General features: G+C 44.1%; 1 protein-coding gene across 2 annotated transcripts in view; it reads left to right on the top strand.

Moving 5' to 3' along the window:
- Window positions 1-15,000, top strand: part of dlc1 (DLC1 Rho GTPase activating protein) — a 126,839-nt gene that overhangs the window by 20,116 nt on the left and 91,723 nt on the right. The window contains exons 3-4 of one of the 2 annotated variants that reach the window (XM_063219408.1): window positions 6,252-6,401; window positions 6,961-7,101. The exons of the other annotated variant lie outside the window; for it this stretch is intronic. Coding sequence (XP_063075478.1) covers window positions 6,252-6,401; window positions 6,961-7,101 — 291 coding nt within the window. The remainder of the gene's footprint in view (window positions 1-6,251; window positions 6,402-6,960; window positions 7,102-15,000) is intronic. 2 annotated transcript variants of the gene reach the window in all.

Here is a 15,000-nt window from a genome sequence, read left to right as displayed (position 1 = left end):
ATTCTTAGCACTGTGCAGCTCAGTGCCTATGACACAGACACGTTTGCCTTAGAGGCTCCTTATCCAATAAGAGGGGAAATGGGATTAGCTTGTCCCATTTTTTAGCCTGCTCCAAACAAAAATAAACCTTTTCTCTACTGTAATGGATATTGTGCCATTAATCATTACACGATATGACTTTTTGAGTATGAGAAACTCAGGGAGGAATAGGAAATGCTGATTTAAACTTTGTAGTCTACGATAATGAAATACACCAGTTGACATCATCATCAGCCTCATCCCTCCACCTTCTACACTGCTAGAACAGTTTTCCCTCCACTGCTATTTCACTAAATATTTTCACCTTACACTCATTTAATTACTGCTTGTAATTCAGCAAGGGCGGGCCAGGGAAGCAGTTTCATTTAACCGGGATGACAGCCAGGATGGGAGAAGAATGATGAGAAAAGGTGGCGGGAGCTGCTTTCTCTAACTGTCGGGACTAAAAGCCTGCAATTTCCATCTACCTGCTTGCAATTACATCGCCTGTGCAATTTCTCTCTATCCGCTCTGTGCGATGTCATTCCCTTTCGTTTTCTCTCTCTCCTTCCCTAGCCAGTGTATACCTGTAGTCAGTGGTCGAGTTGTAAAATCAAAGCAAAGGGGATGGTCAGAGATTGATTCTGATTATTGGGGGTTCGTCCCCCGAGAAATTTTTGAAAATGTAGTCGTTAAAAGTGCAATTTTAACACAATATGCGAAGAAGGGAGGCCTGTTTTAGAGGGGGATGATTTTTGACCATTTTCGGGGTCATCCCTATGTTCCCCAGGTCCTATGTTCCCTGGATTCTATGTTCCCTGCTGCTTCCAAGTAGACTGCTGCCGCATGGCAAAGCGCAGGTTGTTGTTGCACTTCTGACAGGTTAGGTTTAGGGATAGTTTTGGTCAGGGCACAAATTTACAACTCAGAAACTTTGCAATTACTGACAGGTTAGGTTTAGGGATGGTTTTGGTCAGGGCACAAATTTGAAAACTCGGAAACATACAATGCGGGGAACATAGAACCCTTTTTTTTAGAAAAGGTGTCCTAAGTTCCCCGGTCCCATACGAAACCAGGGGAACATATGGGGAACATAGGTACGCTCCCCCATTTTCATTGAGGGCGATGATTAGACCATTTTCATTGTTGGGGGGATGACATCCCCCCTCATCCCTTCCCAACTCGAGCCCTGCCTGTGCTACTCAGCTTGGTCACTGCTCTCTGCCCGGGCTCTGGCTCTGCCACTTGTCCTGCTAAGCAGGTTGGGGTTCCCATCTGGATGGTTTCACGCTCAGGAGCTATACTCTTTCCGCCATTCCTGTTCTCTTGTTATTACTTTTCCCTTGCTCTCCCTCACTCTGTCAATTTGTTTTTCTTTCTGTTCGTTCTGTGTGTCTTTCTGTTTTTTCATCTCACTCCCTGTGCCCTCCAGTGTGCCAAGCTGCCAGTATACATACCCAGCCAAAAGGAAGGTGCACACACCCCCTTGCCCAAAAAAAAACAAAAAACAAATTGCAATTCAATTACTGCTTTCCACCCATCTGCTAAATGAATATGGGGGGAAAATAGAATCCCACAGCCCTTATGCAGTGACTAAGATTCTCATGCATTATTCACTCACTGGGTTATTATTATTGGGAATGGTGTTGTTTTGTCATTCATTATTCCACCGCTGCCTTTTCAACCATTTTTTATGCAAATCTCTCTGTGTGTGTGTGTGTGTGTGTGTGTGTGTGTGTGTGTGTGTGTGTGTGTGTGTGTGTGTGTGTGTGTGTGTGTGTGTGTGTGTGTGTGTGTGTGTGTGTGTGTGTGTGTGTGTGTGTGTGTGTGTGTGTGTGTGTGTGTGTCTCTCTCTCTCTCTCTCTCTCTCTCTCTCTCTCTCTCTCTCTCTCTCTCTCTCTCTCTCTCTCTCTCTCTCTCTCTCTCTCTCTCTCTCTCTCTCTCTCTCTGTGTGTGTGTGTGTTTGCAGTTAGTGATTGACTTACCACTTTGGCTTGCCTTTTAGAACCTCCATTTGCAACCTCTATGTTTTCCTAAATTGTTTTTTGTAGTACTACGTGTGTGTGTGGAGTTAGCCCATATAAAATAAAAAACGTGGGCATGGTTGCAAATGTTTAGAAGGTCAGGTACACATAAGATGAAATGATGAATGTGTCTTTTTCCCTTCTGACTCTTTTTCTGTAATTTAGGCAAATACGGCCCTGCCATGGCCAAACGGTAGGGCACTCGTCTATCATGCGGCTAACCTGGGTTCGATTCCTGGCCCGGGTCTTTTGCCGGCCCATCCCCGTCTCTCTCTCCCCACTCGCTTCCTGTCACCACCTTCACTGTCCTATCATAAATAACATCAAAAAGTTTTTAAAAAAATAATTATTTAGGCAAATACATATTTAATTTGAAAGATGTCTCTTTAGCAGAAGTTATACCAATTAAAATATCAGGCAAAATGTCAGACCAGAGAATGAATGTTTTATCAATGACTAATGGATGACGTCATTCAGTTTTCAACTAGAAATTCACCCCAGTAGTCAGGAGGGTACACCTTGTGCTCAAGATTCCACCCATTGTCACAAACTATTCTATTAGAGTAAGGGACCTGCCACAGACTGAGTCATAAGAAGACAAAGTAAAGTAAAAATGTCAGTGAAAAAAGGTTAAAAAACGGGTGACTGGTTGGATATAAGCTATTTGTGCTTTTTTGAGGGTGCATATACACTCTGTGTATTTAACACAGAATATCGGAGGGTCTAGGAGGGTCTTCAAATTCTCTGTGTGTGTTATTGCAAGTCACCACTTGAGGTCAGTGTTAGACCTCTTAGGGAAGAGTAGTCTGCATGGAACAGACACAGCTGTTCCTCAGAGTGAGGGTACTGAAAAGGACAGGAAAAGGAGTGAGCATAGAGAGGAAAGAAAAGAATACAAGATGTGTATACACAAAGAGAGAGAAGGGGGATATAACCAAGATTAATGAATACTCAAAAGACTAGAAAGAGAGAATTAAGAATGAAAATGTATGACACAAGCATGCATGATATATACAATGATGTGTGAGAGGCCTACTGTAATTCTGTATATGGTGTGTGTGTGTGTGTGTGTGTGAGAGAGAGAGAGAGTGCATGCGTGTGCGTGCATGCAAGTGTACATGTGTCTGTCTGTCAGTATGTGTGTGTGTGTGTGTGTGTGTGTGTGTGTGTGTGTGTGTGTGTGTGTGTGCGCGCGCGCGTGTGCATGCGCATGCGCACGTGAGTGTGTATGTCTGTATGCCTGTACTGTATGCATTCTGCCTACTGTATCTGTGTCTAGTTGGGCCTATTACTCCGTATGTGTGAATAGGAGCGTAAACACAGGCCTTGAATGGGTGCCGATGTGCGTTTCAGTTTGTTGTGCATTCTACTCCTAGGCCATTCCTTTCCTAAGTGCCAGTTGACCTGATATAGCTATAGCTGCTTGTGATGAATGGTTGAATTGTGTGTGTTTTGCCAGCTGCAGTTAAGACTGACCTATTTTCTCTGATCAGTCAGACTGAAGACAGCTACTCCCTGTGATTCCTACGAGGAAAGCTAAAAACAGCCCAAAGTGGCAGAAAGGAGAAAAGGCCCAACAAACAGAGGAGGATATCAACCCATTACATGGCATTCAGCAGCACTCCTCGAGCTGCAACACTCACTTTAATCATAGTGTGGCTGGGGGACACGAGAAGGGAGGAAGACTCAGGGCGATTAGGACTGTGAGTGTGAAATCTGATTTTGAGAGTGAGGTCCCAAATGCGTGCGCACGGCTGCAGCTGTGAGATGTCTGACCACTTTCAAGCACCCTCCTTCACAAGCAATTTGAGAGTCCAATTACAGACACAGCTCCTCCAACCTGAAGTGGCTGAAGAGCTGTTGGCTGAGAAAATGTGTGTTTGCCCATGTTGTATATCCTCGGTCTGCTACTTGCACCTTTTATTTTGTCTACTCGATTGGTTCCGGTTGTGTGTGATTTGTAACATAGGCAGGATAAGGTGTACAATATGTAGTAGGCTATGCTGTGAATAGTGTTATGGCTACCCTTCTGCCTGATTGCAAGCTGCTCTCTCACACATTTCTTTCCCATGTTACAGATGCTAGCCATGACATACATGAATCAAGTGCTGTGAGACCATGTTGGGTCGCTAAGTGAAATTTCTCTAGCAGTGAGCACATGCATTCTCCATGAATTTTTGGCCCCCATGTGAATTCCCTCTGATGGGGTTTGAAAGGTAGTCCTGCTACCATAGGATCAAACGCTGCATGCATTACTTGTATAAGATAGCAGGGACATGATGTGTAGGGAGGGGTGATAGAGTTGGGTCTTAACAGGGACCGTTACCAAGAGCTTTATCTTACAAGTCCATAGACTATGTGAAGTGGTGTGAGCTGAGGACATAGCCCTACTGTATGTGCAATGATATGGTGTATGCCAACATACTTTACATTGCATATGCACAGTCCTTTAGTATGATCAGAGTGTCTTTGTTAGCGTATTCTACATTGACTAAGTTCTCGGGCGATATGCCCATGACCAGTTGTTTTAGCAAGGATTCCTTCAAAAGTGATTAAATGTGAAAACAGACAATATACATTAAATTGCACAGTGCTGTAACAGCAATCAAGTGTGTGTGTGTGTGTGTGTGTGTGTGTGTGTGTGTGTGTGTGTGTGTGTGTGTGTGTGTGTGTGTGTGTGCGTGTGCGTGTGCGTGTGTGTGTGTGTGTGTGTGTGTGTGTGTGTGTGTGTGTGTGTGTGTGTGTGTGTGTGTGTGTCCGTGCGCGCGTGCGTGTCTGTGTAAGCGTGTGTGTGCAGGTGCCTGCAGGTGTGTCGTTCAGGGGAATAAAGTGTGACTGAGTCGCAGGGCCCCATGTATATAGAGGGGCCCATAAACAGTGATTATGTAAGGGTTAACGTTCGGCGAGAAGGTCGCTACCGTGGAATAGCAGCACGACAGAGAGAATCTTTAGACCCCGACGCGGAGCGGAGGGGTCTTGTTCTCTCTGAAGTGCTGCTATTCCACAAAGCGACCGACTCGCCGAAAGTTAACCCGCTTATTATATGGATATACTTAAATGATTCACACATGCGGGGACATTTCTTTAGACCTATTTAATGTTAAGATTGTTGCTGCGCAAAACAAAACAGTGCCGTTGTGGAACACCGCTAGGCAACAGCTAGGTAGGCTAGCCAGGACAGGTGTTGTCTATCACAGCAGCTGATTAGAGTGACAAAAGACCGGACCCCCTGGGTGATATGAAACATTCGCTTTAGCCACTGACTTGTATACAAGCCAGTGGCTTTAGCAGTGAACGTCTTGTTGCCATTGACAGCGGTAGCCAGGACAACGGGTGCTGTCTATCACAGCAGCTGATTAGAGTCTTGTTGAAAAGTCGCTTTAGCAGTGAAAAGTCTTGTTGCCATTGACAGCGGTCTGTTATAGACCAACCAGTCCGTTATCGAAAAATAACAGACGTCCGAACGTTGGGGAGCCCCGTTGAAATGAATGGAGCATTCGACAGATGACGTCACAACCATATAATAAGTAGATATATGGCTGGGGGGGCTCATTGGAGCTGATTGTACATAGGGCCGACAATTTGCTGCTACGGCCCTGCTTGCATATATGTATATATAGTCGTGTGTGTGTGTGTGTTTGCATATGCATGAACATTCAGTTGTGCTTGAATGAGATAATGGTTGTGGGTGTCTCAGTCTGTGTTTATGGATATGAGATATCAAAAAGTGTATGTATATGCCTGTGCCTGCGCATTTATCACTGGCCCAGAGATAACCTCCTAGAGCACTGTGGGATCTTTGTGTGTGTTTGTGTGCTGGCCGGCTGGCCTGAGGTGGATGATTTGCTGCCTCTGCTACTTGATAAACCTGAGTAGAGGGAGAGAGAGGTCAGCCTGCCTGGTCGGCAGAGAATGCGCCCTCACATCCACTCACATGGGAGGGAGAAATGACATGAGTGTAGTTATCCTAACGAGGGGCATGTGTTTCAAGCTAAATTATTGTCCTGACAGAAGAGTTTCCATCATTTCCTTCATCCCACACTTGGTGTGTGTGTGTGCGTGTGTGTGTGCGTGTGTGTGTGTGTGTGCGTGCGTGCGTGCGTGCGTGCGTGCGTGCGTGTGTGCGTTTGCGCGCGTGTACGTGTGTGTGTATGTGTGTGTGTACCCCTGCCACTCTCACCATCCCTCCCCTCTCCCTCATCCACACAGAGCTCCAGGGAGGAGCGAGAGCGTTCCCGGCTGGACTCCATGGTCCTCCTGATCATGAAGTTGGATCAGTTGGATCAAGAGATCGAGAGCGCTCTGAGCAGCACCTCCTCCATCACCAGCACTCCCACCCTCCGGAGGAAGGACACCTCGGTAAGCAAATCAAAATATTACACGGTTTGAAATTATGGCAATGAAAGCAGAAATGGAAAAAAAAATGCACTCCTAGTGTCACCCGGATGCAAGTTCTTTGTTTAGGATCTTAGTTTAGATTTCACTTCATATTATGTAAAGTCAATATGTAAGGCCAAGTGTATTGTGAGATGTTATACCTTTGCCAATTACGTCATGCTCTCACCATTGTTTGTTGATTTATTTATTGATTATTGATTTGCTGGTTGGTGTGCAAAATTACTCACCATCGTATGAATATATATATCATTCAGAAATTTGGCCAATAAGTCCAATAAGTCAAGCCCAGTAAATTACGGTGCTGATCTGAACTGGCTTGGAAGTGGTCTGCTCTCCACAAGTGCTCTTGTTTGCTGTGTAAAATGACCAGCTCTACAGTACATAGCTGTGCTAGTAGCTAGTAGCATTGATCACATTGATCTGTGCCTGTCTCGTGTAACTGTATCCTACACTGGCCTCATCTCTGAAGGGCTTGTTTGTGAATTACTTGTTGTTTGATCTGATCTGGTTTCCTGGGCAGGAGATGGACTTGGGAGCCCTGAGTGAGGCAGGAAGCGTGTCTGTGTCCACCCAGTCTCTCCACTCGTCTCTTCATCGCCTGTCGTCATCGTCATCCTTAACTGGCCATGCGTGTCCCTCAGGTGCCATACCCAAGAGTGGGGTGAGTCTAGAAACATGACTGTTTCATTTAATATACTGGCTGCCCGGCCATGTAAGTCCTTCTGTCATTCCATCTTTACAGCTCAGATTTTTTTGTTTGTTAAAGGTGCACTGTGTAATAATTCATGCTGCCCATTCACTAATGTTACCTTTTTACCAGTTTACCACCATCAAATTCTAAGTATTCATTATGACATGAAAAGTGGGATCTTCTCCATGGTCCGCCATTTTGATTTCCAGAAATAGGACGTTTTAGCTGAAATACTTAGGCCTACTGAACTTTGGTCATACTAGTAAATATTAGTTCCTTAATTAGTAATTTGTCATGAAGATATCACATTTGGTAGTAGACAGCACAATTTCACTGAACAGTGTAGTTCCAATACCTACTCTGGCCACCATCTCACACAGTGCACTTTTAACTGTATGGAATAGCACAACATTTTACATGTTGACATGCTATAAAAGGGTCCATGAACTGATTAAATTAGAGGCCAACCTTACAAGATGGCTGTGGAGGTTGTTGAAATGAATGTTAAATAAATATCTAATCAGGCGATAGCCTATCTAAAGATTCCTGTTCACTGACCATTTTGCTGTTTTCTTTAACACACAACGTTTCGGTTCTAGATTTTCATCAGGTATTTTTTTAGTGAGCGGAAGTCTTTTTAAATTGTTCGACGAGTGACCCATGGGCCATCTCCTATGACTTTCCAGCTAAGGTGTGCAAAAAAAACACAAGTTTAGATGAATATCTAATGAAATGGAAGAAAGTGATGGAAAGAAAGACAGGATTGGGGTGAGGTTGAGGGTTGGGGGCAGAGCTGGTTTATAACAGCAGGCCTGGCCAAGGTGTTTTGACAGACAGAACCCTCTCCTCTGATCATACACTAGGTACATAAAGTTTCATGCCTGTTTGGTAATGTCCAGTTTTGCCTCAGTACAAACCACACAGCATTTGAATGTGGGGTTCAGGTCCTCTCTCAGACATGTGCATGGCCTTTTGGAATTAATTGTGATGATTCCCTGATTATGTTTGTTAGTTAATCTAGACCAAAGAATGTGAAAAGTCATTTTCCTGTTGGCTCATTTTTTCATAAACGCTTTTCAACGAAATCTAAAGACTGTTTAGTGAACAAGCTTATCGGTATCATTTCAGTTTACCACTTGTGATTAAGACTTCAGTCACACACACATTGCACGCATGCACACACACAGACACACAGACACACACACACACACACACACACACACACACACACACACACACACACACACACACACACACACACACACACACACACACATTGCAGAAAAAGTGTGCGGGGGGAGAAGGTGGGCAATTCTGAATAGGAAGGGCACTCAACCATTCTAGAGTCAGATACTAAAGCTAGTAATTAGCCATTTGTAGGGTTCTGAGTCACTTCACAGTAACAAAGGGGTCAAAATGCGCATTCAAAGCGGACGTGTTACAATAGGGAAAAGGAGTTTGTGGGGTCGAGAGAGAGAGAGAGAGAGAGAGAGAGAGAGAGAGAGAGAGAATATGAAGCAAAGGATGGGATTGTTAAGATGGTTGAGGGCAAAGCTAAGGAGTAACTCAGAAAAGACTAATATAAAAGAGTGACATTCGCGTCTTTATTCTAAATTTCTCAGTAACACTTAACTCGACGCCGGTGTCATAAGCATGTCATTACAGTGTCATAATAGTGTCATGGCACAGTTATGCACGTGTCATAAACATTATGTCCATGTCATAAACATTTTATGACTGTTGGCCTTAAGTGTGTCTGTGTGTCTGTGTGCGCGCGTATTTCTGTGTGTCTGTGTGTGTTTTGTTGTTTGTCTCTGCCTGTCTGTTTTCAGTTTGTGTGCTTGAATTTGTCACGTAGACCATGTGAGCGAGCAAATACCAAGATTAGTTCATGAAGGTAATAGCTAATTCATCCAAATGCAGTGAGATTAAGGTCTGTGGCCTGGGTGAAGAAAGGCTATGGCACGTTTGACAGCATCCTCAGCTGAACCACAGAGGGTTGGCACCTCTCTCTCTCGCCTGTGTTTACGTTCAGTGTCACGGGGCTTAGATTTATATGTTGTGGAAATTGAACCTCGCCACATGCTTGTGCTTGCTTGCTCTTGGAAATATACCGAGTACCCAGGTACTCCAGTTGCTGTCAACTACACTTCCAACCGAAAGACTGTAAGACACTGATTGTCCTTCACCTCACACTGTGAAACACAATGTTTTGTTTTCAAAAGTAAAGTAATGTGTGTGTGTGTGTGTGTGTGTGTGTGTGTGTGTGTGTGCGTGCGTGCGTGCGTGCGTGCGTGCGTGCGTGCGTGCGTGCGTGCGTGCGTGCGTGCGTGCGCGTGTTTGGGTGTGCTCGCCTGTCTGTATATCTGTGTGTGTTTAGGTGATAACAGCAAAACAGACCTCTGGTTTTAGTCGTTGAAGTACTATAGCATTAGGTCATCCATCTGGCATCAACTCCATGGAAGAATTATCAGTCTGCCGTCCTGTGTGTACTGTATACAACATTCTTGTCATGCTTTTCTCCTCCCCCTCTCCTCTTTCTCCTTCCCTCTCTCCCCTTATGCGAGTGTGTCTGTGTCTGTATTCCTGTGCATTCACCCGGAACTTTGTATCACGCCATACCACAATTAGCCCTTCTACGTAGTTGCTTTTGCACTAAACAGCAGTCAGCATTCCTTGCTGTCAATAACATGACCCTTGCATAAGGTGCGACCTTAATCTCATCCTCCCCACTAAAAGCCAACCAATAAACCTTTGGAATAAAGTGGCCACTGACGTAGCACTCTGCATTCCATTTGGCAGCCAGCTGCGATGATGTCACTGCAGGGTACCCACCAGAATGTTTATGTGCCCTTCACCCCGTCACTTACAGTTACTAGCATAACACCATCTCAGTTTCCTCAAACTGCAGGGGGGTACACTGCACATTTCTTGGTAATTGTTTCATTTCTCAGTAAGATGGATATGTGGAAAGCTCCAAAATTCCTCTGTGTTTGAGTCATGTCAGTTATGGTGAAGGACTTCAGTGGTTGTGTGGTGTACACTGTCGTAATCAGACAAAAAGAGAGAGAGAAAGAGAAAGAGAAAGAAAGAGAGAGAGAGAGAGAGAGAGAGAGAGAGAGAGAGAGAGAGAGAGAGAGAGAGAGAGAGAGAGAGAGAGAGAGAGCGCAATGACAAAATGATTCCCTCAGATACTGGACTTGCCAGGCCTTATCTGACCCTTGTTAACTTACTATTAAAAATGTCCGGATATTTTAAGGTGGATATCTGTGCGAAACCTAGTAATGATGAAAGAGAAAATAAACAAGATTACATAACATACAATAATCCATGTCTCCAAGACAGACGAACAAAAGAGATTTCTTGAAGACCTCATTGAGGATCAATCTAAATCAAGCCAAACATCACAAATAGGGGTGTCAAGGATAACCAATATACTGTTACACCGTGGTTTAAAGTGCTGACAATAATAATTACCTATTGAAATATTGAAAAATACTGTACCGTACCGGATAACCGTACCCTACACCGTGACACCATAAGGCTTTCCAACCTCTCATCCAAGTCTGCTGATGTTGTTACAGAGGCACACTGTCGCCTAACACCTAATGTCAAAGCTGGAATCATAGTGAATTGCTAGAATGATAAGCAGTTAAGGTATTGTGCCTTTAAACATGGGATTTTTATATGGTTTTGTCTTTATGTTTAAATATGAGCGCTCCTTGCACGTTCTTGGAACTATTTCTGTTTGTATAGACTATCACTGCTTTCTAAACATATTTAACAGAACTTTTCAAAACCGCGATAATACAGAAAACACAATAACTGTGAGGTTAACATACCTAATCGCAAAAGCATCTTAGAGTGTTGTAGGGTTGAGCCAGGTATTGCAATGGCCTTGTCTGTCCATCTGTCCGTCTGTGTCTGTCTGTCTTTTTGTCACCAAGTCACCAACACGTGCATCTAGCATTGGCTGCTATCTCTCTCTACTTGGAGGACACAGACAATATGTATCTAAACCTGTCCTCATATGTTGTGTTCAATTTCAAATTACAGACCTTGGTGGCTTTCTTTCAAAATCTTTCAAATAAACAAATGTGTATCTTTTCAGAGGAACGGCTCAAGGATTGATGGAATGGATGGATGGAAGGTAGGCAGAGCTGGCCATGGGTCCATTGTATTCCATTATCCAAACTCCCATCCTTTAACTTCCCACTTCACGGATGCCCCACCTCCCGGGAGAAAACAATAAACTTTCAATGCTATCCGCCTATAGGCACAGCAACTTTTGGCTGACTTTTTCCCATTCAACACCCCGATTGCAAATGAGAAAATCAGCTTTGAATTCTGCTTTTGCAAGATTTCGAATTAAAGTTACGTGTATATCATCAGTGACGTCTTGTGACGTAATCAAGAGGACACAAGCACAAGAGAAGAGAGGAATTTTGATACTGGAATGGACCCAATGTAGGTGGCGGGGTTAGCCGGCAGAGTTGGCAGGTTGAGGTAGCAGGCAACCACAAACTCCAAACAAGGTGAGTCTAGTTCAAGGGTACATCCAAAATGGGTTACAACTTAAAGGAACAGTCCACCGTGTTAAAATAATGAAGTATGTTCTTCTCTTACCTGAGGTGAGTTCTTCCTGAGTCCACCGTGAGTCCACCGTGAGTCCACCGTGTCTCACTTTATTATTGAAACACAATGGAGTGTTCCTTTAATTCAAGACTAAAAATGTATATATTCTTAACTTATAATACTTTAAGGTTCTAGCTTTTAAACTTTCCTATTAGCTTAAGCTTGTAAAGAAGCTGTGTAGCCACCAGGTCATCCAAACATAATCTATTGTTTCCGCTCTGCAGCTCTGACTCTTAAAGGGGCTCCAGGTAGGCTTAAAACTTAATTAATCACTGTCCCGAGTCGGCCGATGGTTATAGGAATCATTAGTAAGTGAACGATGAGTCTCGCAACCACTTCCACGGGCAGAAAATCCCGAATGCAATTTTTTGACAGAGCGGTCCGAACGAGTGTCGCGCCTAATGTATCTGTATCAACTGCTGGCATTTCGCGATGAAAAACATTCTCACAGCAAGTTTATTTGAACAGCATTTTTTCATTACGATGTAGATTTTGAGACAGCCATGCCACGGGCACCGCGCAAACGACGTCATCCTACCTTGTGCCCCTTTAAGTATGATCAACAGAAAATCAATAAAAAGTTCAAGTGTTCCTGTAGCACAATGACATGATGCACCTTCAAATCGAAATTAAAAAATGGCTCTTACAGCATTGCTGCTGTTAACTGCTGAAAACTCTCAGCCTACCTGGCCGCAAAAGAAATATAGGTCATTGTCCAAACTGAGTTATTTTTATTAGGGAGAAGGAATGAAGACAGGATGATGAACAGAAGTAGAGAGGGAGGAAGGAATACAGACAGAGAGGGAGGGAGGGAGTGTGGAATGCACATGAGTGGAGGGGTCTGGGTAATGTAATTAAACAGGATGGCCATGGGATTGAAGGATAGCATCTATGTGCAGATGCATCCACACACGTGAGGAGCTGGCACGAGGACATGCACTTGGCTCATGCACACCCAAATATGCTGACTTCAATACAGACAAGCATACAGTATGGATGGGTGAAAATTAGGGATGCATCGATGCATATTTTTCACTTCTGATCCGATCCCGATATCTAAATTTGGATATCTGCCGATACAGATACTACTCCGATCCTATACCAAAACCACATTCATGGGTTTCAACTTGAGGTAGGCCCAAGTAGACTATTTGATCAGAAAAGGAAGTCAGAAGAACAGGAAACCAATTAATACGTAAAAAAGTAACAAGTAAAAAAAGTAACAATCTCATCCTGAAAACTAATATGCAAGTGAAATTAACATTACACCTGGCTCAATGTCTGTATCAGGAAAATTCCGATACTTTGGGAAAATTCCGATCCGATCCGATCTCTGAATTATGTTGATATCTGAACCCGATACCGATACACCGATACCGATATCCCATCCCTGAAAATATTGAAGTTTAAACATGATGCACAATAACACAGCAACACAAAAGTGCGCACCAGAGAGAACGACAGAAATAGAGACCAAGATAGACAGAGAGAGAGAGAGCGATAGAGATTTTTACTGTAGCTAATGCAGTCTCACAGTCAGGCTGGGCTTTGTTGTTGAGATGAGGCATAATTCAGTTTGTGGGCAATAATGACATGAACACGAGAAGCTAAACGGGTTACAGGGACCCACGGAAGACAGACAGAAGGCCCGGAAACTAGCAGAAGTGACATGTTGATCTGTCTTATTTGTTTGCGTTTCCTGCCAGGACAGACCTCTTTTCGCTGCTCCCTATAAGTTTTGTGCCAAGTAGTGGGGCTTCGCTACTGTTGCTTATGTTTGAAAAAACAGCTAGAGAGGCAAATCAAATTTGATTTTAAAAAAAAGATCCACAGAGAGAGATTGTCATAGGTGACTGGGCAGCATAACTATCTCTACCTCTCGCACCTATCTCTACCTTTCTCCTTTACGGAGGCTACTGATCTGCCAAATCCCACTCCCCACTCATCTGCGCCCGTTATCTGACTTGCCTATGCCTGCTGATCAACACCCCCCCACCCCCCTCACCCCATTCCCCATTGAATTTGTATTTGTGTATGCTACTAGACATCTGAATTTCCTTCGGGATTAATGCATTTCACTTTATTCTACTCTTTATTCCAATCTTCTCTACTCTACTCTATACATTAGGAAAGCATTGTAAAGCATGTGAATGCCTCCATGCGTGCAGGTGCGCGGGCGTGCATATGTGCCCGCACATACTCGCCACACATGCATGTGGTGTGAGGAAGGGGGATTGTGTGTCTGGACGTGAAGGGTTGTTTGCCTATGGCTTTTTGGGCCCTGCCACTCTACTGTACAACATGTGAGAGTGTTTTGCGTTCCTGCAATTCCTCCCTCCCTGGATTACATAAGTGTACCAGGTAAACACAAGTGAGATTGGTCATTGTGATAGCCACCCAGCACACACACACAGGCACACATCCACATGCACACAGAGGCACGCGCACACACACACACACACACACACACACACACACACACACACACACACACACACACACACACACACACACACACACACACACACACACACACACACACACACACACACACACACACACACACACACACACACACACACAAGCAGCACTGTATTTACACTGCACACTCCATTTACACTGCCATGTGTTAGATAACATGTGCTCTGCTTTGTTGTGTCATCAAATTAGAGTCACATTTTTTTCATCATTCTGGTCAGATGCTGTGGCGGATATCATTTTTTTTTTAACTATTCCTGTCTGTTTTGCGCCATTAACGTAATTAAAGATGGTATTTTCAATCTGAAAATAACAGGTCTGTAGCGAACAGATTTGTAACAGGGGAAAGAAACGACTTACTGTTGCTTTAAACTGGCATGATGAGGGACCAACTGCTAAAGTCAAGGTCATGGATAGAATGGTCAACATGCTCTTTGTGTTCAATGCTACATTGGAGTGGCACTTGTACCCGAGTTGTACATTCCAGTTCCGAGAGCAGCTAAATAGGGTCATTCCACAATGAATGTTACTTTTGTTACCCTTGCATGACATGTCTCAGTGCTCTGTTAGTGTACGTGCTTTGCCCCACGGATGTCAAAGTCAAAGGGCTTCCTTTTTTTAGCAGCAAATAGGCATTCTTAGCATGGAGGAGTGGGGGTGGGGGGGCCAAAGAGCGCACATGTGTGACTCGAATGCCAGAGGATGGGGTGGACAAAGGGGAGATGAGTGGTGAGGAACACCCAAGGTGCCCTGACC

Source organism: Engraulis encrasicolus, chromosome 16 (genome assembly GCF_034702125.1).
Source record: "Engraulis encrasicolus isolate BLACKSEA-1 chromosome 16, IST_EnEncr_1.0, whole genome shotgun sequence".
NCBI lineage: Eukaryota > Metazoa > Chordata > Actinopteri > Clupeiformes > Engraulidae > Engraulis > Engraulis encrasicolus.
Note: the sequence above shows the minus strand (reverse complement) of the source record. Positions and strands in the feature narration are given on the sequence as shown.